The sequence below is a fragment of the Rattus norvegicus genome, chromosome 19 (assembly GCF_021556685.1).
Source record: "Rattus norvegicus strain SHRSP/BbbUtx chromosome 19, alternate assembly SHRSP_T2T, whole genome shotgun sequence".
Taxonomy (NCBI): domain Eukaryota; kingdom Metazoa; phylum Chordata; class Mammalia; order Rodentia; family Muridae; genus Rattus; species Rattus norvegicus.
Window position 1 is genome coordinate 27,799,138 of NC_141552.1, and position 27,255 is coordinate 27,826,392.

Genomic DNA, 27,255 nt, shown 5'->3' on the forward strand with positions numbered 1-27,255 from the left:
TCTCTTCACCTTAATTCAGGCTTAAATTCACTTTGCATCCCAATTGCTGTCCTTTCTCTTGTTACTTCTCTCCCACAGTTCCTCCCCAATGTCCTCACACCATCTCCTCTGAGAGAGTAGAGGAATATCCCTCAGAGTGTGCCTCCACCAAGACACATCAAGTTTTTGTAGGGCTGGTGCACCTTCTCCCACTGAGGCCAGGGAAGACACCTGAGTTAGGGTATCAGATTTCACAGACAGGCAAACCTTTGGGGATAGCCTCGGCTCCAGTTACTTACAACAGTGTATGTAATACTGTATTAAACTTAGTAAGGTTTATTTACCTTCACCTAGCAACTCATCCTGAGAAACAGTGCTCTGGCCTGATGCTTTTGTTTTCAGCCCTATCTTCCTCTTTCTTCTGTGCTTACCACTGTAACACAGGAGAAGCTTCTAATATTAATGCTGCCAGATCTTTCCAGTCTTGGGGGATAATTCTATTCTGAGTTGTATATGGATTTAATATCTTCTTTACGTATGATGAATATATACTTCAGGAAAGGACTGCTTCCTTGTTTCTATTAAGATCTAATATGACTAAAGGATTCTGATTAATATTCCAGAATCGTAGGCCACCAGGTTGGTATGTCATCACTCACTGAAGTGAGGTTAATTGTATAACACCTTTTGGCCACCCACTTTCAATGTCATTATGTGGTATTGCCTTAGGCTCTTTTCTACATTCCCCGGCCTTTGGCTGAGTATATGTTTGAGGTCTCTCTGTGACTGTGCAAAGAAGTAAGAGCTAGGGCTGGGCCACAAAATAAGAAAGTACTTGTTCATCCAAAAACAAAAACAAAAACCAAACAAACAACCAAAAAAAGCTCTAGGGTAAAATATCTGTGCTAGTGCTGAAATGAACTGCCAGAGGTAATTTTTTTTAAAGTAAATAACACTATCTTGGGGCTGATAATATGAATCAAATATCCTGCAACATAAGTTTGCAATGTTGCCTGCATTTTATAAATCAAGTCTGACCACCATTTTGGTTCTTTCCAATCATGTCTGAGTGCATCATCATGGGAACCCCAAAGAAAATCAGAAATGGGTCCTTGAAGCTGATGCACAGGGCCAGTATAGACCTGAATATTACAGAGGACACCTTGACTCTTAACACAAGGGATCATTTCTCCATCCCTCTTGTCACATAATTTATGACAAGATGTCACCTTTCCTAACCTTAGCTTCTTTTCCTAAGTGCTGCTGACAGGAAGATTTGGTGTCAAGAGGTCTGGACTCAGACCACAGGAACACTGAATTCATTTAAATAGGTGTAGTTCATTGAATGCACACACCAATACAGTTCAACCAGAGCAACAGCTCACAACTGTGTACTGGACATTGCTAGGCCCAGCTCATTGCAAAATCCACATGGGCTAAAGCACAAGTGCTGGAAATGCTGCTGTCTATGGGCCCTGACTCGGGTCATTTTACACATAATTGTTCCTATTTTCCTTGAATCTAATGGGTACTATGTGAAGCTCATAGTTGGGGAACTTGTTAAGATTAACAAACCTCGTAACATACGGAACATAACAGGGTATGTGACCAGCACCACACAGTTCAATGTCAGGTTTTTTTGTTTTTTGTTAGTTTGTTTGTTGGCATCCATGATGTGGAGGCGTATTACAGAACAATAGGAAAGAGCTGGCTGCTGTGTAACAAATTTGCTGCTATTAAGGTAGGTACGGGAGCAAGACCTCAGCAACAGCCCTTAAGATGGGAAGGAGATGATGTGTTTGATACCTGAAAGGAGCTGCCTCAGCTGTGTTTCTCTGCCTGCTCAGTGCCCATTCACCATCACTCTGTCCCTGAAGAGGAAATTAAGGTCTGCCCCCTGCTGCCTGTGAGCCAGGACTAGGCACAGAAAGGCAAGGCCACAGCGCTGGTTTCCAATTCCTCAGTAATGCTGGATTTCCAATAATGTATTTGTATACACAAATACAGTGTGGTAAGTTACAATATATACTAATCATTTCTTACATAGGGCAACAGTTGACTGACTACAACTAATTCTATTTAAAAGAGAAAGAAACCTGGCTCTTGTGGAAATATACAAAGAAATATCTACGATGCTGGGGAATGAATTCTGCCATGGACTGAACTCAGAATGGGGGGGGGGTTGGAAGAAAGATGCATGGTTAAATAGCCCACCAGGTTCACATTGTGTCAGCTTGATTTAATCTAAGGACAAAAAGTGGAGTATCTCTGATGGCTTTCTTTTAAACCCTTGAAAGGATACCTGGGGACTGGCCTCAGTACTTCATACTTCTTTCTGGGGCAACAATGCTCAAGGAAGATTGAGACTGTCTTAGGCACAGTATTATGCTAGATATACAGAGTAGATAATACTAAGATGTTCAGATGGTGATATCCATTTATATATACTCTTAATGTGGACCTAAGAAAAGAGAGATCAAGGTCCTTACAATAGAAAGATCAGTTCCATTTTTTTCTACCATTCCAAACTGAACGACTGGTAGGGAGAGAATGGTAGATAATCGAGAATTGGTGGATGATGCTTTGAATGAAGTGTGGGTTTCTGGGCTGGTTTTAGACAGGGTAACAAGTATCCCATGTTGCCCTCTCCCTGGCTGGCCAGGTTCACTTTGAGCTCAGATAAACCTCCTTCCATTTCCAATAGATAGGCTTACAAGAGTAGCTTCCAAGGACTGTGAGGACAGCATTAGCCTTTGACAGTTGAGGTGTGTAATCCACAACTATAGTTTTAGCCATGTTTTCCCATGTCTACCAGCTATTTCAGATTGTTGCTGTTCTATGCCTGACAATCAAGGACACAGAAAAATAACCTGATAGAGAGCAAGGACATGGGGATCACATCCTTACCTCTTCTGTACGTTCTGGATGAGGTTTGTTAAAATTCCAATATAGCAAAAAGCTTTATATAGGGCCCATCACATCAAGGGTCACTGTGCACTGTTCTATCTAAAATGTCTAATCAGAACTGACCACCAGATAACACTTCCTGCAGTCCTCATATGAGAAGCTTTGGATTTTGTTTTGACTTTTCCTTTTCTCTGTCTTTCTTATTTTTTGCTATATGGGTTGAGAGAAAGATAGTTAGGGCCATGAATTTGCCCCCAAAATTTGAACTATGGATGTGATCAATCAATGTTAGTGTGTGCATTCTATAAAGTATTCATTTTTCACTATGATAGATGCTTTTGTGTTTGGTGTGGTGGCCATTTTCCAGTGTACAGGTGCTGGGACCTTGCTCTATCCACTTAATGATGTTTATAGCCTCATTTTAGACCTTTCTGTGCACCCCCTATATCTCTTGACTATTTTATTTTTCTGATAGAAGCTCATGGTATATCTTACTCAGGCCTGTGAGCAGTGCTCCTTTGGCGACATTGGTGCAGAGAGGAGAACCCCACAAGCAGCATGAGGTTCCGTTCACTGGTGGCTCCAATATTGCACTTTCCTCTGCCAACTGGTCTCCACACTTTTCCTAGCACCATAAAGATTTCAACTCTTTCTACTAAGGAATATTCTGGCAATTGTCGATTGTTAAGCACATGACTTCATGAGTGTTCCCCTAACACACACCCATGTTGTAACCTACATGCAGACTATTTCTTGATGTGATATAAAGCACCTGTACATAATGAGACAGGAGAACTTTTGACTGCATATTCAAGCTGGTATGAAATCTCAGGAAGTTTTAATGGCTAACATTGGTGAATGAGGACAATTTGAGTTAGGATGAGACATTTTGGGGCAAGATATAGAAGGAAACATTCATTTAGATGCATAGGAATTACTAAGGTTTTTTTCTAATCAAGCCTTGAAGAAAATTTGGCTTTGGAAGCAGGAGATGCTCAGTGACTCTGCCCCGGGAAAGTCTCCTGGAAAGGGCACCTCTGCTTATGCTCAGTACAGGGAGAACATTAGCAGGGAGGCAAAGTCTGCTCCCCATGACATCTGCTGTCCCTTCTTGGACATTCTATTGTCTCCTAGAGAGTTCTGGCATCCTCTGTGATGTCACCAGACATTAGTGACAACCAGTGCCCTACTTTCTCTCAGTCTGAGTCTGGCAGTTACAAGCTAAGACATGTTTTCCCGTCTTCGCAAGCGTTTTGGGAGGGGGAATGTCGATTGTGGACAGACTAGAGTGAAGGAATCTGGCCTTTCGTCTCAAAGTAATGATGGACAGAGACAGCACTTCTGGGGAATGTTTAGTAAGTTCTGGGCAGTATATTTTGAGCTCCCTGTCAGGGGGGCTGCAGGCTTAAGCTGACCTTTCTAGCAATGGGCCACATAAACTGGAGCATCTGAAAAGGAATTGAATTTCCATGAATATCACAATTCCTGAAAGTCAAGGATTTCAGAACTTTAGATTCTCTATCCCCACTGGGAGGATATGGTTAGGCCAATGCTATTACACTGTGAACTTCTGGCCTTTACTTTTCAGTTCATTTGGTATGTTACATTGATATAAAAACACCATCAGGAGTCATGGAGGGTCCACTTTTTCTGAGTTTAGACAGGACTGCAATGTATTTCACTATCATTGCTTCTTTAAATACAGTGGATATCTGACAGTAGGAACAGGGGGAGAATTGTGCTCCAGGCAATAACCTTATGTTCTTAGACCTTCTCGGATTTCTTCTAATTGCAGGGTCATCCTTAGCTTTATATATTAGAGGTTGTGTGTTACAAACATTTTTCTAAAATACCAAAACTATTTGGAACGTGTAGACCAAGATTCAGCCTGTAACCCATTGGCACTTCAGGGGTTTGGTATTTCAAATAGGGGAATTGATAAGTCTGTTGACCATGTCCTCCCTGGAAATGCGTTTAAATCCAAAGATATTGGCCTAGAGTATCAGGGTAGGACATCTGAGTGTCTCCAGTCACTCAAGTCTTGTGGATGGTGAATTTATCATCTGAGTTCTGAAGCCACAGTGGTGAGGGTCCTGAAATAAAGCTGTACCCTGTTCAGTTGATGATTATCCTGGAGAAGCCATCTCCGTAGTACATGTAAGCACCTGATGTCCGGCATAAGGAACACCTGGCTGCTTACATCTCTTGGTCTCTATAGAGTAGTGGGAGAACTGAGATCCACTGAGGATAGACCAATCGCCTAGCAGTGACACTGGGTTCCAGGCTTGTTCTCCTGTTTAGGCCTAACTGTGGTCTATGTACACACTATGCATTCTCCCCATGCAGGTTCACTTGTGTTCTTCTACCTACAGAAGCTGGGAGAGAAACATCTTCCCCTGAAACTGCCCCAAGCGAGAAGCAGGTCAAGAAGGAAAAGGAGAGGCTGATTAAAGAGCTGCAGCTCATTACCGAGGAGAGAAATGACCTGAGAGATCGGCTGAGGTTTCTGACAGAGAGATCCAAAAACAACAGGTATGAATCGCTCCAAACACTCTTGTTTCATTCCTGGGTCTGCAAGGTCACCTTCATCTTATCCTATTAAGGTTTTGGGTTCTAGAAAGCTGTGCCTCCCTAACCACCCTGTGCTAAACCTCACCTCCCATATAGAGGAGATTCAGAACCTTGACCCTTCCTGAGGAGAGAGATGGACAATGGACTCATCTGCTTCCATTTATTGAAAAGCAGAACTTGTGGTCTGAATGAAGAATTCGGGGATAAAGTCAGGGAGAGTGAGTGTCTAGTGTGCATTTGCAAAGCCCTTGACAGCTGGTGGCTTTGCAAGATTGTAATTGCAGTGAGTTTATGGTGAGTCTCTGTACTTGCTAGGCAGGGACTGAGTGCTGGAAGATCCAGGCAGCAGCCTGAGGGGCCTGGTCCCAAACAGTTCATCTCAATGCTTGACTAGAAGTTGTCAGGCTCAGGCCTGTTTGTTATTGTCTGTGTGTCTGTGGGAGCCCCTCGGACACAGCAATGGTGCATGCATTTCTCCTGGTTCTCACAGTGCTCTCTGTTTCCATATTTGCTTTTCTCTTTCTCTGACTCTGTTTACATTTCTCTTTTTTTTTGTGGGTGTGTCTCAGTCTGTGAGTCTGTGTGTGCATACATCCAAATGCATATGCACAACTGTTATATGTTTATATTTCCCTCCACACCTGGAATATAGGAGTCTATGTCTTGGCCTGAGTATTTACCTGTGACACTTTCATGGTGATGTGAATGCTTTGTTCTGGGAGGCCCACGGTCAACAGCACAGTTCTTTGCTTATGTGGCCACGTTTGTCTGTATATTTGTATTCGTTGTGCAGATTATAATTTTGGGTTGATATATGGTCTGTTATCAGGACAGGAAAAAGGAAATCACAGGATTCTGGGTGCGTTGGGGGTGGGGGAGCATGGAGAGGTGTGGCCTAGGCTCTTGAAAGCTCAACTGGCTGGACTGCAGATTTCCTCTTGATTGAATAAAGGGAGCCAGGGAACCCTCCATCTGGATGCCGAGATTCTGGTGTGCTGGACGCAGAAAAACATGTTTCTGAAGCTGAAGAAGGTCCAATATGTAGAATTCAGAAGGTGTCCTTCCAGGACTGGTGTAGTACAGGACCCACCCTGAGTTCATATCTTCCTAAATGCTGATGTTCATTGTATTCTATCATTTGGGGCCAGGCCACACTTCAGGCCAAATCCATATTATGAAGACCTGGAGAGAATGGAGGAGGTGGTCATGTCAATTCTGTACAACTTAGAGATGGAGAACACTGAGATCCATGAGAACAACCATAAGCTGAAGAAGGAGATTACCTTCTCTAGGTAAGTCCTGGTCAGAAAGGCTGTCACCTGTGGAATGGCCATTTCTGATTCCTTTGTTCTGGATTGGACGGTCTTCAGCTCTGGTTCTATCTCTTGTGCTGTTTACACATCAGTGTTCCAGGGTCATTAGGACTCAGTTTTCAGTTCCATAAAAGACTGTTACTCATCCCAGGACTGTCTAGGCATCTGCAGAAGGCTCTAGATAGAACAGCACTGATTGAAGTCAGCAGAACCTTATTAGGCTGACCTGGGCCTCTGGGGTCATACCAGGTTTTACAACACTCAGTGCGTGGACCACAGGGTTAGCATGACCTTCTCTTGGTTCTACTGACCTCTTTTGCGGGTGCTTGCCAACTACTAATTGATGTTGCCCCATGCATTGGGCTTTCATGGATAGTTGTAGATCCATGTTCTTTTTGAGAGATGTGGACACTAATTGGTGCTCGGGCCAAGCAAACAATTTATTCTTCCCTGAATTAACTCTTTGTGGTTTGTGCAGCAGCATTATGTGTATCGAGATGTATTTTATTAAGTCTTCATGGGTATCTGGGACCTGGTAGAGTTAGTGGGACTTGGGAGTAGGAATGGGAGAAAGGGGCAGCATGATCTTACTCTGCAGACTGTATTTCCAGAAACCTGCTCAGCCAGCTCCTGATGGAGAACACATGCAGGAAGAAGTTGGTCCCACTGAAGCAGGGGAGCAAGGAGGGACATCTTGAGTGTGCACTGAACCAGAAATATTTGGTTGACTTAAGCAAGAAAGATAAAGACCAGCAACGTCCAGACCCAGCATCATCTGGTAGGGACAAACAGCTGTTTTAGCTTAACAATATCTGATAAAATTTGCCAATTTGATACATATTTGCTTCCTCCTACCTCCTTTCTAATTTACAATCACAACCAGCCAACCACCTCATGTAATGGAATTGTTCATTGCTCTGCCTATGCACAAGTATTCTGGGAAGTTAAACACTTTTCAGAAACTGAATTATTTTGCAAGTATATTTTGCTGCTCTTTTTGAAGCTGCAGTCTAGAAATGGTGACAGATGAATAACATACCTCATTATTGCATATCCATGTGATAGATTGGATCCTATGCAGAGCTTTGAACAAGTTCGTGGTTCTTTGACAAATGACACTCTGTGTTAATGTGACTTCTTGTGTAGGAAGCACCTTTCCGGGATAAGAACCAAGTGCAAATGTCAAATTAGTACTTGTCATTGACTTTAACCTTGGTGACATATGGACATCTCCTTTCTTCCGGCAACCCAATGAGGTCTCTTCCCTTTGCCCTGTTCTTGGTTTGCACTGGTATAAGTCTGGGTCCCATATTGTCAGCCCACATTACAGTGAGGCTTGCCGGGGATTTTGCCCTACCTGCAGAGTTAGCAACAATGATATCAGTTAAAAGGTCCATGTCGACTGTCCAATAGAACTGAGGTGGTAGAAGGCAGCATTCTGACAGCTGGCTAGCATTTCCCCACCAAATCAGTGTCTTAAAACTGTGTTCCTCTCCTAGGTCTCAGAAAGTGCAAGAGAGCTGGAATTGGACACACCCCAGTAAGAGAGCTTCCTGAAGAATGAGTTGCTTTCTCAGGAGTCCCTGATGACAAACATCCTGAATGGTAACAATATTTTTTGGATGAATATTCTTCCTCAGAGTTAATTTGTCATTTCTTAGAGACCCTAAATTTATATAACACTAAGCCAGCCTGACTGATTCAGGTCTTACTCACTTTCTTCTTCAGAAAACACAACTTGAGAGACAACTTGGGGGACCGCCTTTCATTATGTGTGCTAGAGGAGAAACACCAATACGTCTGTGCTTCCACATGTTCGTTAAGAATATGATTATGTTTAGAAATTTTTTTGTTATGATTTTAATTGAAGTTTTCTTTTTGTTGTTTCATATTTATGTGTTCTTGTTACTATTTTTACTTTCAAATATTTTTAAATATTTTTATTCATTTTAATCCTGTTGTGTTGTAAAAATGTATTTGTTATGAATAAAAATTGAATTCTATCTCTTGACTCTTAAGACCATCATTCTTACTCAAGGGTTCTGTGGACCTAGAACTGACAGCTAGAGATGGATCTCTGCATGTTCCATGGAGCCTGGGCTAATAAGTGAATTCAAACTCACTAAGGGGTACCCAGTGTGATAGTGTTTTTTGTGTGGATAATGTGGCTGTGTCTCCAACAAACACTTTATGATGTAATCACTGACATACTTTACCCAATTGTTAGGGGCATGTGGTTCTTCTGAGAGAGCAGCAGATGCTCTAACCTGTGAGTCATCACCACAGCTCCTGCAGGTGGCTTTTGTTATTCCACATGAGGTGCTGTATTAGGTGGACAAGATCACCTATGATTAAATAGAGAGATCTCAGGAGATGTGTGTTCACAGGGAACTTACTGAGCTTGCCTGCTCAACGTGTTAGGTTGCCAGGCATCCCTACAGAGCTCTGGTGTTCTGGACAGCTTCATCACCCGCCTGCTGGCGGTATGAGGACATCATCTGGGAGAAATTGTGCAGATGACTGAAGCAGAAGTCCGAGGGCTGTGTATCACGTCTCGTGAAATCGTTCTTAGCCAGCCAACAGCTGTGAACACAGGTTTCTTTTGGAGAGCAGGCCTGTGCAGGCCCAGAACCTAGGTGGGACAATTCAAGCTACCCTTTTTCCATGGCCAATCTCAGATCATATTCAGAAAGTATTTCTTGGGCTAAAGAGATGGCTTAGTGGTTAAGAGCACTGACAGCTCTTCCAGAGGTCCTGAGTTAAAATCCCAGCAACCACATGGTGGCTCACAACCATCTGTAATGAGATATGATGCCCTCTTCTGGTCTGTCTGAAGACAGTCACGGTGTACTTGTATACTATAAATAAATAAATAAATAAATAAATAAATAAATAAATAAATCTTTAAAAAAAAAGAGTATTTCTTCCAGGTGATGGATTTCCAATTTATGGAATTGAACTAACTTACTGATGGTGGAAGTGACACAGAGAGTTAAAGTACAGAAGGAATAATCCAGAATGTCCACCAACAGTTGCTGTCACACCAGGACTTTTAAAAGCTCAGCTGCTAGAGAAGCAAGGTAGTCTTTAGTCATTCTCAAGCTTAGGTCTTCTAGTCATTATAAGGTGACCATGACACAAAAAGAGTCATCTATATCAAAATAGAGAAGAGTAACTAGATTCACACCACACTATCACATTACTACTGTATTTGAGGTTCTCAGTTAATATCTAAGAACCTGGAAGAGGCCTGGGTCTTGCTACACATACTCATAATTTATGTCCCCATTGTCAGCTGAGATTCTTCATGCAGCCTGGGGTCAAGGAGGTCATCCCACAAAGCACAAAACACCCATCTCAGATAAACATGTATGGTTTATTGAATCCAAAACATCCATGAATTTCAGGACACAATTAAATGTTGAAACCTAAGGATAATAAATAGAGAAGAGAATTAAGATTTCTAGTTCATAGGTCCAGTAAACACCTTCAACAAATCATAGAAGCAAACTTCCATAAGGTAAAGAGAGAAAAGGCCATAAAGGTACAACAAGCCTACAGGACATCAAACTAATTGTACCAGAAAAATTCCTCCATTCACATAATAATTAAAACGCTAAATGCACAGATCAAGAAAGAACATTAAAAGGGGTAAGGTATAAATATCTAGTAACAAATAAATTCAGACATATCTGAATTACACCAGACTTCTCAACAGAGATTCTAAAAGTCAGAAAATCTTGGGCAGATGTAATGCAGACACAGGCTCCTATATCCAGCATAATCCTCAATCACCATAAAAGGAGGAACCAGGATATTTCATGACAAAACCAAATTTAAAGAATTCTTTTCTGGAGGAAAGCACAACAGAGGCTAATAGGAGGAAAACTCCAAGACAATGAACTAAACTATACCCAAGAAAAACCAAGAAATTAATCTTCTCTCAATAATTTAAAAAAAGAGAAGCACACAAACATAATTTCACCTATAACCAGAAAAAGAAGAGAATGCAGCAATCATTGGCTTTAATATCTGAACAGATCTTCTTTCCCTAATCCCTAAGCTCCCAGGGGCCAAACTGCCAGCAAAAGTGTATGCAAGGATGCTCTATGGTTCAGGTGAGGCTTGTTGCCCACCAAATGGAGATCCTAGAGGTGTGAGGTGGGAATGGATATGTGTGGGTGGGGAATCACTGTCACATAGGCAAAGCTGAGCAGAAAAGGGATGTAAGGTTTGATGAGGGGAGTGTGGAAAGCAGGACAACAGTTGAAATGTAAATAAATAAAATCACCATTTAATAAAAAATAGCCAAAAATAAAATAACAAGTAAAAAGGTAAATGAAAATTAAACCAAACCAAACAAACAAACAAACAACACCCCTGTAGTGTATTGGCCTAATGCTGCTTGTATTTTAATGCTAATTGTAGAACTCAAGACTGGTTAACCCCAAATAACTGACCCTGCTCCCAGTTAACTGTGATTATAATGAAGCCAACAGCCAACAGCTGCACAGCAGAGAGATGGGGGAGGTCAGCTTTGAGGGCTTTGCTAGAGAGGATCATGAGGAGGGAAGAAGGAAGAAGAAGCTGCCAGAGAATAAAGGAAGAACGTGTGTGATGGAGAGGAGAGAGGAAGAGGACAGCATCCATGGTTAAGGGGGAGGAGCGCCTGGTCCTGAGGGCTGTCCAAGGGGAACAAAGAGCAGCCAAGATGCTACAGTCAGTAAGAGTTAGCGTTATTGTTTGGAAAGTAGATCTGGTCCATGGAGGTCAGGCAGCTGCACAGCTACTGTGCTGACTAATGCACACTAAAAATAAATTTAACACAATATGAGTAACCAGTAAGACAGCTCTTTAGCGGATCCTAAAAGGAATACTTTAGTTTGAAGGGAAGGACAAAACACCAGAGAACACTGGGGATAAATTAATAAAACTAGGAAAGTTAATCAAAGAAGACTGTGAAAACCACAAAAATTAACAAAATGACAAAATTTAATACATAGGTTTAAATAATAATTACATATCACTAAACTCAATATCTAGGGTGGTGGGGCATGAATTCTGCCATGGTCTGAACTCAAAAAGGTGGGGTTGGGAGAAACATGTCTGGTTAAATAGTCCACCCACATTGTGTCAATGTGATTTAATCTAAGGACAAAGAAGTGGAGTTTCTCTCACGGCTTTCTTTTAACCCCTTGAAAGGATCACTGGGGTGTGGCCTCAGTACTTCATACTTCTTGCTAGGTCAGCGAAACTCAGGGAAGCTTGAGATTGTCATACAACAGTATTAGGCTAGATATACTGAGTAGATGATACTAAGTTGTTCAGATGGTGATACCCATTTGCATGTGTTCTTAATGTGGACCTAAGGAAAGAGAGATCAAGGTCCTTAGAATAGAAGGAACATTCCCAGTCCTTTTCTACCATTCCAGACTGAAAGGCTGGTAGGGAGAAAGTGGTAAATAATAAAGAATTAATAGATGATGCTTTGAATGAAGGGTTGGTTTTTGTGCTGGTTTAAGAGAGGGTCTCAAGTATCCCATGTTGCCCTCTCCCTGGCTGGCCAGGTTCACTTTGAGCTCAGATAAACCTGCTTCCACTTTCCAATAGATAGTCTTACAAGAGGGGCCTCCGAGGACTGTGAGGACAGCATTAGCCATTGACAGTTGAGGTGTGCAACCCACAACTATAGTTTTAGCCACTTTGTTCCATGTCTACCAGCTATTTCAGATTGTTGCTGTTCTATGCCTGACAATCAGGGACACAGAAAAATAACCTGATAGAGAGCAAGGACATGGTGATCACATCCTTGCCTCTGCTGTATGTTCTGGATGAGGTTTGTTAAAATTCCAATATTGCAAAAAGCTTTATATAGGGCCCATCACATTAAGGGTCACTATGCACTGTTTCATCTAAAATGGCCTAATCAGAACTGACCGCCAGACAACACTTCCTGCGAAGTTCCTATGAGAAGCTTAAGTTTTTTGTGTTTTTTCTTCTTCCTTCCTTCCTCTCTTTCTTTCTTTCTTTCTTTCTTTCTTTCTTTCTTTCTTTCTTTCTTTCTTTCTTTCTTTCTTTATAGGTTTAGAGGAATGTATTTTGGGCCACGGATCTGCCCCTAGTATCTTAGCTATGGATGTGATCAATCAGTGTTAGTGTATGCATTCAATAAAATGTCCATTTTTGACTAAGGTAGATGCTTCTGTGTTTTGTGGGGTGACCCATTGTCAATGTCTAGTGAGTTGGGGCGCTGGGTATGGTCGCATACCCCAGGACACAGGGGATGCAGAGCAAGGCATAAGAAACTGCACGCAGTTGCAAGCTTTATTAATCCTTATTAAGCTAAGAATATGCATTACTACAATTTTCATTGTGTCAAGATACCATAAGATCATTATTCCCAGGATACCAGGAACAATGAGGGAAGATTAAACAAAGAAAGACGAATAAACAAAAGCTTCTTCTAAAAATATTCATATAACAAATCACCTTTCTTATTATAATCAAAATATACTCACCATTACCAAGAGAGCGTTAGAACCACTTCCACAGAAATGGGACACAGCAGAACATAATTTAAGGCCAAGTGAGAAAAACATTTTCTTCTCCAGGGCGGCATTCTAGCCCCTACTTGAATCTGTCACCAGGCCTTTCTTGACCCTGCCTGGGAGCTGCATCTCTATGTCTTAACAATTCCTTCTTTTTTCTTTTGTTTTAAAGTAACACTTTACATAACATAGCTAAAGGTCCTTGTAGGGGTTTAGTCATGTAAAAATAAAGCAACATAATACATAATGTACATAAGATTATGGCAAAACTAGCTCCTCCCAAGCTATGGAAAATCCTTTGAAGCCAAGCCTTGGGATCTAATCCTGTCAATTGATCAGCCAATAATTTCGCTATTTCCATAGGGGTAGTATCTTCTAGCTGTTTACCAAAAGACATTCGAACATCATATTTCAAGGCATTAATTACTTTTGAAGCACTTTCATTACCCTCTAAATAGGCTTGAATTAACTTCCAATCATGTTCTGTGTCATTATCCATATATTTACTAACAGAAAAGTAGTAGGATTTCATCATGATAAGCAATATAAGCCCGATAACTGGCATTGGCCGCAGCAGAAGAAACCATGAGTAAAACACACATTGCTAAGAATAAGTGCTCAGCAGTACAGGACTTTCCTGAAGGGGACAAAATTATTCCTTTCAGTGCTTAATCGCTTCACCTTACCCCATATAGGTAATAGGGTTGTCACTACACGGATCCTTATCCATTGTTGTTTGTGGACACTAAGAGAAGCCAGGGCCTCAGTAATGGAGGACACCTCCTCATCTCCTGAGAACATCCATCAGGAGAAAATGTAGCAGGTTTAACTGGATTCCTTTGAGGGTAGGGAGCAGTTCTTATTATTCTGTGCTTGGATCCATCTCCCAGGTAACCAGAATAGTCTCCCATCCTGTAATGAGACAAAACCCTCTCCCCTATATACAATGATGTCCCTTCCTGCCATTCAGCATCCCGGGCAATTTTTATCCATACTGTCTGTTCCATGCCTTCTGGGGGGAAGTTCAACAAAGTGTCTATCGGCTCTTGATATAACTTCACCTTGTGGTAAATTAAGAAAATTAATAATGTATAATGCTTGTGCCAATATAGCTCTGGAACTGGTCTGCAAACTCCATTCAGGTTGCATGAGGCCATCTCTTTTCCCCCTTTGTAATTTTATAATTTGTCATTTCAGGGTATGGTGAATCCTTTCAACAAAAGCTTGTCCTTGTGTATTGTGTTCTGTACCAGTAATATGTACAATATGATATCGTTGACAAAATTGTTTATATTGATAAGAAATATATGTTGGTCCATTATCAATTTTAATTTTAGAGGGCAGTCCCATAACAGCAAAAATTTCCAATAGATGCTGTATAACATGAGCAGTGCGTACTCCTGGCAATGGCGTAGCCCACACAAATTTTGAAAAATTATCTATGCTTACATCTATATGTGAAAGGCGACCAAACTCAGGAATATGGGTTCCATCCATCTGCCACGATGTATTAAGTTGCATCCTTCTGGGATTAATTTGAGATGGAACACATTTTATACGTGAAGACTGACACATAGGACAATTAGCAATAATTTGTTTGGCTTGAGAATTGGGAAGCTTATATTTAATATGTAAATATCCTGTATTGGCATGATTATGACTGTGTTCTTCTGGGGTAGCAAATGCCACTAATTGATCTACCATAGGATTGCCAAGTGTTAAAGATTCTGGAAATTTTGAATGTGATCTAGTATGTGTAATGAATATTCTAGAGTTTCATAATAACAATAGTCCTTTAATATGTGAGAATAACATTTAATGTAGGCTTAGATGTAGAAACAACAGCAGTCGCAATATTCTGTACTACTCCTACAACATAAGCGGACTCAGCTATAATATTTTTACATCATGAGTAAAATCCTGGAATACATTAATTACCGCTAATAATTCATTTTGTTGTACTGACCCAAAAGAAGATTCTTGTCCCCAAAATTAATCTTTGGTCCAATAAGCCATCTTGGTCTTAGAGCCATCTGTAAACACAGTAAAGGCTGATGGTAATGGATCAACAGAAATTAGTGTATTTATCAAATTTTTTTTGTTTTTTAAAGCAATCCCACAATTTACTATGGGGAGGATGAAATTCAATATTTCCAGTGTAAGAAATCATGGCTAATTGAAAAACCTCAGACATCTGCATTAAATATTCCCCTTTATCTTTGCATAATGGGAAAACAATAGCAGCACAATCATATCCCCACAGAGTAACAGGTCTTTGTATGCCTTGCTGAATAATTAAAGAAATTTGTTCCTCATTATTTGTTAATGTTTGGTTAAAGTTTTATTTAATATAAACCCATTCTAAAGGCAACTCATCCTGAGCGAAAGCGCCTGTAGGATATTCAAGAGTATTTAAACATATAATTTAATAACTCTATCTGGATCAATACGTGCCAAATATGCATCTTTCCATTTTCAGAAAAGACACCCTTGCATGCCTTCATATAAGCATTAATATCCCCAGCCTCCTTTATAGGTAATAATGCTCACCTGTACTCTTCATTAGCATTTTCAAAAGCAAGCATTTGCAGCAGTTGTCCTCCAGCTTCCTCTCCTACCATTGTTCTTTCCAATGTTAATTTTAATATACATAAAAACTTAATATATGGTTCATAGAAAGCTACTACCTTTTTCAACCAACCAGTATCATCCTTTATAATAAGTCGGTTGGGCCACACCTTGAATCGATGCTGGCCTAATTATAGGAAAAGAAAAGGCAGGTGAATTCGTCATTATCATTGTGTGAATCTAATGATCAACATGCCATCCCCGGGAAACGACTTAGAAAAACCTGCTTCAGGCAATGGTGCAGAGGGCAAAACTTTTACTTTCGTTTTGTCTTAATGAAGCTGTAGCTTCTTGTTCTGTATTCGTTATTACCCTGTCTGCATTCATGGCCTTGAACACAGTAAAAATTACAGCTCAAAGAGACCAGAAATTGGAATCTTTTTGCCCTGCCTGACAGCCTTTTTCACCTTAACTTTCACTTTGACCCAGATATCAGAATCCCTGGAACCCTCGTCAGGGAACCATGGAGTTTACTCTTGCTGTCTCTAAACACTTTTCTAAACCAGACTGATAGACATGAATTCCCTGCACTCTTAAAGATGCTTAAGCATAGCGAGATGAAGAGAAGATTTATCTTGTCCCATTTCCTTGTAATAAATTGTACTTACCTTATCTGACTGTCCAGACTTACCTTCAGGGACCCTGTTCCAGTGCCATAGGTCGACGTCTAGGGTGTTGGGAGCCCTGCGTCCAGTCGCATTCCTTTCTGTGTTTCCCGATGCTCAGTGGCCATGCCACTCCAGCATGCTTTGAAATGAACCAGTCCGCCAACACCACCACCACCACCACCACCACCACCACCACCACCACTACTACCACCAATTTGGTTTTGTAAATAAAGTTTTATTGACATCGCCATACTCAGCATTTACATCCTGTTCAGTGCTGCTTCTGGCTGCAGCTGCAGGGCTTAGGAGCCACAGAGCCCTTTAGGCTCCCAGAGCTGAGAGCATTGACCTTTGCCTTGTTTGTGAAAGAGGTGACTGACCCCTGTGCTCGAGGTGGCCTTTCCGTGCCCTTTAACCCATAGCATAGGTCTCTGTGCCATCCTCTCCCTTTGCTATGGTGTGCACTTCCTGGTACATTTCCGTTAGCTCTTGACATTTCCAGAGCATTGGGTCTTGCAAATTGAATTTGCATGGCACCAGGAATAGACCTGATAGCAGGGTGTGGGACACTCCCTATGGGGAACCCTGCCCAGGGGCATAAGCTTACTTTTCCAGTCAACTCCCTGAACAGTGAGCCTTTGTGGGACAAGGTACTTCACGACATGACTTGACCTCTCTGCAGTGCACCCAATCCCTGCTTGGCTCAGATGTCCCCCAGAGAGGTTGTGTGAGTGTCCCCAGTAGAGGCAGCACTCTGTGTGGTGGCATTGACATGGCATCCAGGAAAGTCAAAACCAGAGGGACATGTTGGGCAGTTGGAAGCAGATGTCTGCGTCCATGGAGAGAAGGATGGACTAGACACTCCTACAGGGGGTGAGCTGAGAACCACTTCCTTGGCTTTTTCACAGCCCTGTAGGCTGCATGCTATGCTGTGTACCAATGCTGTGCTGAAGCCCCAGGCTTTGAGGCTCCCACAGCTGCTGTGTCCTGGGGCCAGGGTAGGATTAAGCAGACTTCAGCAGGAGAAAGGTGAAAACCCTCATGCGGGGTGGGGATGGCACAGTCATAACACTCCTGCACATGAGGCCCCAGACTTAGAGCCGTATAGCACCTGTGACAAGCCAGCTCTGGTGACACTCATCTGCAATCTCAGCCCATGGGGGGTAGAGGCAGTAGGATCAGTTGTTTAATTATCCTTGGCTACACGGCAAGTTCGAGGCCAGCCTGGGCAACTTTGTCTATGAAAATAAGACAAAACTAGGTCTTGACTCTGAGCATCACTGCCTGTACCTGGCATGGTTGCCCCACCCCAGTGAAGAAACCCCTCTGTCCAGAGGCCATAACTGCAGGAGACCCCTGGCCAAGTGTCTATACAGCACCCTGTTTGACTGGTCTGTGCTGAGGACCAACCACGCTCTCCTCAACAGGAAGGACATGGGAGAGTCTGTTTCTGTGAGGTTCCGGGCCCTGAGACGGCCAAGAATAAACCCTGTCCTTGGGAAAGCCATGGAGACTAGGAACCCAGGGGATCTCTGCAAACACCAGGGCTGGCAGGGGACTCTGATCCTCTACAGCAGCTGCTCTCAATCTGTGGGTTCTACATCAGAGCTCCTGCACACCAGACATTTACATTACAGTTCCTCACAGTAACAAAGTTACACTCATGAAGTAGCTCTCCAATAAGTTTATGGTTGGGATCACAACATGAGGAACTGAAATAAAGAGACACAGGATTAGGAACGGTAAGAACCGCTATTCTATAGGAACCCAGGCATCTGCACTCGGTGTCTGGAAGTGTGATAGACTAGGCTTCACCCTCAGCGATGCCAGCATGTGGGCACCAAGCCTAGGTTCCACCCCAATGCTTCCTGGATATGTGCAGGCCTGGTTCCATCAAGAAGTAACAAAGGAACCCTTGGTAAAAAACACTGGGTACCAAACAGGTCAGGAAAACACACCCCCTCTGCTGCAACTCCTCTCAGGAGGGCTAGTCTTTCCAGGAGGCCCCGGCTATAACCAAACCTTGTCTCCCAGTGCTTGCCCATTGGTGTCTTGGCCATATTCAGATTTGAGGACTTTGAACAGAATAGCTTCCAGCAGATTTGCATCAATGAATCCAACAAGCAGTTGCAGTCCTACTTCACCCAGCGCATCTTCAAGCTGAGGCAGGTGAGAGTGGACACCTATTCCCCAGCCCAGCCCGGCCATCACCCTGAATGTCAGCGATGTCCCTCAGTATCAGCAGGATGGGGCCTGGGCACCGTAGGTTCCCCAGGACCTAAAGCTATGTCCTTGAACTCAGTGCCATGCTCAGCCCTTCCAGCCTCTTTCAACCCTTCTGGAAGCTCAATTGCTCCTGCAGAAAGGCAGCAGTGTGCACATTCTGTCACGTCATTTGTGTGTGTCTACAGGTGGTCAGAGCCTGTCTCCTCTGTTCCTTTCTTTTACTGTATTTGCCTTTCTGAGGAGGCAGCACCCACAGGTATGGGAGGCAGCCACATGCATATTCTGCAGCCATGTCTGATTCCTCTGAGGCTCAGTCCCACTTACACACCTACCCTCCAACCTCCCCACTCCATGTCACCCCTGGAGCTCTGTAGACCTTCCTGCTTTCTGTCTTTATATAACTGGTGACACTGCAGCCCTCAGTGGTGTCATACAGTGTTAGTTTGTCTTTGCACTGCCTGGAGGTCTGACTTAGGAGAATGGCTACCATTCTCATTCCTGTTCAAGGGTCAGAATCTGAATCCTATGTAAGGCTGAATAATATTCCAGCACATGGCTGTGCCATGTTGAATTTACACAGTCACCTATGGATCTTATATTTTGGCTTGTAAACACACACATATAAGACTCAAGTGACACCCAAGTGGAGAATTGCTGGAGTCCTCCATGGCTTTCTGAACCGTCTGAGAGACCATCCTGTCCACAGTGTATAGGGCACCATCTACTCATAGCTCACACAGCATGAGAAGATTAGGGAGGGTTAACCTGGCTTCTCTGTCTCCTACTTTCTGCCACACTAGCCCTAGCATCTTTCTGTATTGCAGTGAATGTTTAGAACCCAGGAGGATTCCAGCTTCCTTGCTCAAATATAGCAAGTTCCTCCTTGCCTGCTTTGAGACTGAGTCTCATGCAGCCCAGGCTGGCTTTGATCTCACCATTAGTTACGATGGCCATGAACTCCTGGTTCTCATGCCTCAGACGTCTCTAAGCGCTGGGTGACAGGTAGGCACCACTCTTAAGTCCTGCCACTGGGACAAGAGTGAGCAGAGCCAGCTCTGAAGCACACACTTTGCTGGTGTCAGGGATGACTGACTTATGATCCTGTCTTCCTTGCCCATGGCCCTTCTCCTTGGTGCATGCCATCCTTCCTCCCTGTGACTCATGGGGGACACCAAGCCTGAGGATGTCAGGAAGAAGTTTACTTACTTCACTGGGTTGGAGGCTGTTAGGTTCCTGCGTCAGTAGGTGAGATTCAAGCTAGAAGGTTTGTGGCATGAGAAACGGGAACAGAACTGGAATGGCAGGAACAATTGTCACCTGGCTCTGAGAAGACCAGGTGGGCAGAAACTCATGGTTGGGCAGGTAGTGAGCTCAAGACCAGGCTGGGCATTGCTCAGCGCATGTGAACAGGTGTGCTTACATGGACATGTGTTTCCCCCACATGGTCACCACTTATCCAGGCACGGTGAATACTCCAAGGAGCTTTTTATGTTTTAACATTGTGTGTGTTTGTGTGTCCATACATACATATACACACATACATTCGTACATATACACGAATACACGTACATGAAAACACATGCATATACATGACTATACACATTCATGCTCACACACAGATACATACACACCTACATGCATACACACATACACACACACATACACACACATACACACATACACACATACATGCATACACACATACACATATACATACACACATATACACACATACAATACATATACACACATACAAATACACCTATACACACACATAGACAGACATATACACACATATACATATACACGTATACACATACATGCATACACACATTCATATCCACACATACATACAGACATATACATATATACTCACATACATGTAAGCACATGAGTGGAAGCCAGAGGACAGCTTGGCCCTTAGTTCTCTCCCTTTTACCACGTGGGTCCTGGGGATTGAGTCAAGCTCATCAGACTTGACAGCAAGCCCCTTTAACTGTAGAGCCCTCTCGTTGGCTGCCAGTCACCTCTTTCCACAAATTCTATCCATGGTGGAATGTTTACAGTTGTTATTCTCATGATTCCTTCAGCAATAGCGCAGACATCATTTACACTGCATTAGGAGTTATAATTCATGTAGATGTCAGGAGAGCTGGAGGCGTGGATCAAGAAGAGAGCCCACTTTCAATGTCATTATGTGGTATTGCCTTAGGCCCTTTTATACACTCCCCTGGCTTTGTCTGAGTAAATGTTTGAGGTCTCTCTATGACTGTGCAAAGAAGTAAGAGCTAGGGCTGGGCCACAAAATAGGAAAGTACTTGTTCATCCAAAAACAAAAACAAAAAACAAACAAACAAACAAACAAACAAAAATAGCTCTAGGGTTAAATATTGGTGCTAGTACTGAACTACACAGCCAGAAGGTATTTTTCTAAGTAAATAACGCAATATTGGGGATGACAATATGATCAAATATCCTACAACATAAGTTTGCAATGTTACCTACATTTTATAAATCAAGTCTGACCACCGTTTTGGTTGTTTCCAATCATGTCTGAGTGCATCATCACGGGAATCCCAAGGAAAATCAGAAATGGGTTCTTGAAGCTGTTGCACAGGGCCAGTATAGACCTAAATACCACAGAGGAAACCTTGATTCTTATCACAAGGGATCATTCACCATCCCTCTTGTCACATAACTTATGACAAGACGTCACCTTTCCTAAACTTAGCCTTTTTCCCAAGTGCTGCAGAAGGGAAGATCTGATGTCAAGGGGTCTGGATTCAAACCACAGGACACTGAATTCATTTAAATAGGTGTAGTTCATTGAATGCACACACCAATACAGTTCAACCAGAGCAACAGCTCACAACTGTGTACTGGACATTGCTAGGCCCCGCTCATTGCAAAATCCACATGGGCTCATGCACAAGTGTTGCAAATGCTTCGGTCTATGGGCCCTGACTGAGGCCATTTTACACATAATTGTTCCAATTTTCCTTGAATCTATTGGGTCCTATGTAAAGAATACACTTGGGGAACTTGTTAAGATTAACAAACCTCATAACATACAGAACATAACAGGGTATGTGACCAGCACCACACAGTTCAACGTCAGAGTTTTTTGTTCTTTGTTAGTGTTTTTCTTGGCATCCATGATGTGGAGAAGTATTACAGAACAATAGGAAAGAGCTGGCTGCTGTGTAACAAATTCACTGCTATTAAGGTAGGTATGGGGGCAAGACCTCAGCAGTAGCCCTTAAGATTGGAAGAAGGTTCCTCAGAAAATTGGACATTGACCTGCCTGAGGATCCAGCTATACCTCTCTTGGGCATATACCCAAAAGATGCCTCAACATATAAAAGAGACACGTGCTCCACTATGTTCATCGCAGCCTTATTTATAATAGCCAGAAACTGGAAAGAACCCAGATGCCCTTCAACAGAGGAATGGATACAGAAAATGTGGTACATCTACACAATGGAATATTACTCAGCTATCAAAAACAACGAGCTTATGAAATTCGTAGGCAAATGGTTGGAACTGGAAAATATCATCCTGAGTGAGCTAACCCAATCACAGAAAGACATACATGGTATGCACTCATTGATAAGTGGCTATTAGCCCAAATGCTTGAATTACCCTAGATCCCTAGAACAAATGAAACTCAAGACGGATGATCAAAAGGTGAATGCTTCACTCCTTCTTTAAATGAGGAAAAAGAATACCCTTGGCAGGGAAGGGAGAGGCAAAGATTAAAACAGAGACTGAAGGAACACCCATTCAGAGCCTGCCCCACATGTGGCCCATACACATAGAGCCACCCAATTAGACAAGATGGATGAAGCAAAGAAGTGCAGACCGACAGGAGCTGGATGTAGATTGCTCCTGAGAGACACAGCCAGAATACAGCAAATACAGAGGCAAATGCCAACAGCAAACCACTGAACTGAGAATAGGACCCCCGTTGAAGGAATCAGAGAAAGAACTGGAAGACCTTGAAGGGGCTCTAGACCCCATATGTACAACAATGCCAAGCAACCAGAGCTTCCAGGGACTAAGCCACTACCTAAAGACTATACATGGACTGACCCTGGACTCTGACCCCATAGGTAGCAATGAATATCCTAGTAAGAGCATCAGTGGAAGGGGAAGCCCTGGGTCCTGCCAAGACTGAACCCCCAGTGAACTAGACTGTTGGGGGGAGGGCGGCAATGGGGGGAGGGTTGGGAGGGGAACACTCATAAGGAAGGGGAGGGGGGAGGGGGATGTTTGCCGGGAAACCGGGAAAGGGAATAACACTTGAAATGTATATAAGAAGTACTCAAGTTAATAAAAAAAATTATAAAAAAATAAAAAAAAGATGGGAAGGAGATGATGTGTTTGATAACTGAAAGGAGCTGCCTAAGCTGTGTTTCTCTGCCTGCTCAGTGCCCATTCAACATCACTCTGTCCCTGAAGAGGAACTCAAGGTCTGCCCTCTGCTGCCTGTGAGCCAGGAAGAGGCACAGAAAGGCAAGGCCACAGCACTGGTTTCCAATCCCTCAGTAATGCTGGATTTCCAATAATGTACTTGTATACACAAATACAGTGCGGTAAGTTGCAATAGATACTAATCATTTCTCACATAGGGCAGCAGTTGATTGACTACAACTAATTCTATTAAAAAAAAGAAACCTGGCTCTTGTAGAAATATACAAAGAAATATCTAGGATGGTGGGGGATGAATTCTGCCATGGACTGAACTCAGAAAAGAGGGGTTGGGAGAAAGATGCATGGTTAAATAGCCCACCAGGTTCACATTGTGTCAACTTGATTTAATCTAAGGACAAAGAAGTGGAGTATCTCTGATGGCTTTCTTCTAACCCTTTAAAGCATCACTGGGGTTTGAACTCAGAACTTCACACTTCTTGATGGGGCAACTACACTCAAGGAAGCTTAAGATTTCCATAGGCACAGTATTATGCTACATATACAGAGTAGATAATACTAAGATGTTCAGATGGTGATGTCCAGTTGTATGCACTCTTAATGTGGACCTAAAAAAAGAGAGATCAAGGTCCTTAAAATAGAAAGATCAGTTCCAGTTGTTTTCTACCATTCCAAACAGAACGACTGGTAGGGAGAGAATGGTAAATAATCGAGAATTCGTAGATGATGCTTTGAATGAAGTGTGGATTTCTGTGCTGGTTTAAAACAGGGTCTCAAGTATCACATGTTGCCCTCTACCTGGCTGGCCAGGATCACTTTGAGCTCAGATAAACCTCCTTTCACTTTGCAATAAATAGGCTTATAAGAGTGGCCTCCAAGGACTGTGCGGACAGCATTAGCCTTTCACAGTTGAGGTGTGTAACCCACAACTATAGTTTTAGCCATGTTTTCCCATGTCTACCAGTTATTTCAGATTGTTGCTGTTATATGCCTGACAATCAAGGATGCAGAAAAATAACCTGATGCAGAGTAAGGACATGGTGATCACATGGTGATCTCATGGTGCCTCTTCCGTACGTTCTGGATAAGGTTTGTTAAAATTCCAATATTGCAGAAAGCTTTATATAGGGCCCATCACATTAAGGGTCACTATGCACTGTTCTATCTAAAATGGCCTAATCAGAACTGACTCCCATATAACACTTCCTGCAATCCTCATATGAGAAGCTTGAGCTTTTAGTTTTGACTTTTTCTTTTCTCGTTCTTTCTTATTTTTTGCTATATAAGTTGAGACAAAGATAGTTAAGGCCATGAATTTGCCCCCAAAATTTGAACTATGTATGTGATCCATCAATGTTAGTGTGTGCATTCTATAAAGTATTCATTTTTTACTATGATAGATGCTTTTGTGTTTGGTGTGGTGGCCATTTCCCAGTGTACAGGTGCAGGGACCTTGCTCTATCCACTTAATGATGTTTATAGCCTCATTTTAGACATTTCTGTGCATCCCCTATATCTCTTGACTATTTTATTTTTCTGATAGAAGCTCATGGTACATCTTACTCAGTCCTGTGAGCAGTGCTCCTTTGGCGACATTGGTGCAGAGAGGAGAACCCCACCACCAGCATGAGGTTCCCTTCACTGGTGGCTCCAATATTGCACTTTCCTCTGCCAACTGGTCTCCACACTTTTCCTAGCACCTTAAAGACTTCAACTCTTTCTCCTAAGGAATTTTCTGGCAATTGTCGATTGCTAAGCACATGACTTCATGAGTGTTCCCCTAATACACACCCGTGTTGTAACCCACCATGCAGACTATTTCTTGATGTGATATAAAGCACCCGTACATAATGAGACAGGAGAACTTTTGACTGCATATTCAAGCTGGTGTGAAATCTCAGGAAGGTTTAATGGCTAACATTGGTGGATGAGGACAATGTGAGTTAGGATGAGACATTTTTGGGAAAGATTTGACAGGAAACATTCATTTAGATGCATAGGAATCACTAAGGTTTTTTATAATCAAGCCTTGAGGAAAATTTGGCTTTGGAAGCAGGAGATGCTCAGTGGTTCTGGCCCAGGAAAGTCTCCTGGAAAGGGCACCTCTGCTTATGCTCAGTACAGGGAGAACATTAGCAGGGAGGCAAAGTCTGCTCCCCATGACATCTGCTGTCCCTTCTTGGACATTCTATTGTCTCCTAGAGAGTTCTGGCATCCTCTGTGATGTCACTAGTGTTGTAGTGACAACCAGTGCCCTAGTTTCTCTCAGTCTGAGTCTGGCGGTTACAAGCTAAGACATGTTTTCCCGTCTTAGGAAGCGTTTTGGGAGGGGGAACGTCGATTCTGGAGAGACTAGAGTGAAGGAGTCTGGCCTTTCGTCTCAAAGTAATGATGGAGAAAGACAGCACTTCTGGGGAATGTGGAGTAAGTTCTGGGCAGTGTATTTTGAGCTTCCTGCCAGGGGGGCTGCAGGTTTAAGCTGACCTTTCTAGCAATGGGCCACAGCAACTGGAGCATCTGAAAAGGAATTGAATTTCCACGAATATCACAATTCCTTAAAGTCAAGGATTTCAGAACTTTAGTTTCCCCATCCCCACTGGGAGGATATGGTAAGGCCAATGCTTTCATACTGTGAACTTCTGGTCTTTACTTTTCAGTTCATTTGCTCTGTTACATTGATATAATAACACCATCAGTGGTCATGGAGGGTCCACCTTTTCTGAGTTTAGACAGGGCAGCAATGTATTTCACTATCATTGCTTCTTTAAATACAGTGGGTATCTGACAGTAGTAACAGGGAGAGATTGTGCTCCAGGCAATAACCTTATGTTCTTAGACCTTCTCTGATTTCTTCTAACTGGCAGGGTCATCGTTTGCTTTATACATTAGAGGTTGTATGTTACAAACATTTTTCTACAATACCAAAACTATGTGGAACGTGTAGACCAAGATTCAGCCTGTAACCTATTCGCACTTCTAGGGCATTTGGTATTTCACATAGGGACACTGATAAGTCTATTGAACATATCCTCCCTTGGAAATGCATTTTAAATCCAAAGTTGTTGCCTTAGAGTATCAGGGTAGGACATCTGAGTGTCTCCAATCACTCAAGTTTTGTGGATGGTGAATTTATCATCTAAGTTCTGAAGCCACAGGGGTGAGGGTCCTGAAACCAAGCTGTACCCTGTTCAGCTGACAATAATCCTGGAGAAGCCATCACCATGGTACATGTAAGCACGTGATGTCCGGAATAGGGAACACCTGGCTGCTTACATCTCTTGGTGTCTATAGAGTAGTGGGAGAACTGAGATCCCCTGAGGAGGCCTCTTAAGCATAGACCAATCGCCTAGCAGTGACACTGGGTTCCTGGCTTGTTCTCCTGTTTAGGCCTCACTGAGGTCTATGAATACTCTATGCATTCTCCCCATGCAGGTTAACTTGTGTTCTTCTACCTACAGACGCTGGGAGAGAAACATCATCCCCTGGCACTGACCTAAGCAAGAATCAGGCCATGAAGGAAAAGGAGAGGCTGATTAAAGAGCTGCAGCTCATTACCGAGGAGAGAAATGACCTGAGAGATCGCCTGAGGTTTCTGACAGAGAGATCTATGAAGAACAGGTATGAATCGCTCCAAATGCTCTTGTTTCATTCCTGGGTCTGCAAGGTCACCTTTTTCTTATCCTGTTAAGGTTTTGGGTTCTAGAAAGCTGTGCCTCCCTAACCACCCTGTGCTAAACCTCACCTCCCATATAGTGGAGATTCAGAACCTGACCCTTCCTGAGGAGCAAGATGGAAAATGGACTCATCTGCTTCCATTTATTTAAAAGCAGAACTTGTGGTCTGAATGAAGAATTCAGGGACAAATTCAGGGAGAGTGAGTTCCCAGTGTGCATTTGCAAAGCCCTTGACAGCTGGTGGCTTTGCAAGATTGTAATTGCAGTGAGTTTATGGTGAGTCTCTGTACTTGCTAGGCAGGGGACTGAGTGCTGGAAGATCCAGGCAGCAGCCTGGGGTAATATAGGACCCACCCTGAGTTCATATATT

At 42.8% G+C, this 27,255-nt stretch overlaps 3 protein-coding genes across 4 annotated transcripts in view; 1 reads left to right on the forward strand and 2 right to left on the reverse strand.

Moving 5' to 3' along the window:
* LOC134483411 (disks large homolog 5-like) overlaps positions 1-16,751 on the reverse strand; it is a 230,132-nt gene extending 213,381 nt beyond the window's left edge. The window contains exon 1 of one of the 2 annotated variants that reach the window (XM_087596581.1): positions 16,578-16,751. The gene's annotated coding sequence lies outside the window, so the exon portion shown is untranslated. The remainder of the gene's footprint in view (positions 1-16,577) is intronic. The other variant, XM_087596579.1, reaches the window with a different exon arrangement.
* The window catches only part of LOC147999324 (uncharacterized), a 150,952-nt gene that overhangs the window by 23,126 nt on the left and 100,571 nt on the right, over positions 1-27,255 (reverse strand). The gene's annotated exons all lie outside the window — the stretch shown is intronic.
* On the forward strand, positions 4,070-8,773 carry LOC147999326 (uncharacterized). The gene is made up of 6 exons (XM_087596576.1): positions 4,070-4,241; positions 5,259-5,418; positions 6,606-6,749; positions 7,382-7,548; positions 8,270-8,375; positions 8,499-8,773. Exons 1-5 carry the CDS (start codon positions 4,115-4,117, stop codon positions 8,332-8,334), a joined length of 663 nt encoding a protein of 220 aa, XP_087452702.1. The 5' UTR covers positions 4,070-4,114; the 3' UTR covers positions 8,335-8,375; positions 8,499-8,773.

Coding starts and splice junctions, on each gene's coding strand:
- LOC147999326 (XM_087596576.1), top strand. CDS start 4,115: ATGTTTTCCCGTCTTCGCAAGCGTTTTGGGAGGGGGAATGTCGATTGT. Junction 4,242..5,258: donor GCACTTCTGGGGAATGTTTA/GTAAGTTCTGGG, acceptor TTCTACCTACAG/AAGCTGGGAGAGAAACATCT. Junction 6,750..7,381: donor AAGGAGATTACCTTCTCTAG/GTAAGTCCTGGT, acceptor CTGTATTTCCAG/AAACCTGCTCAGCCAGCTCC.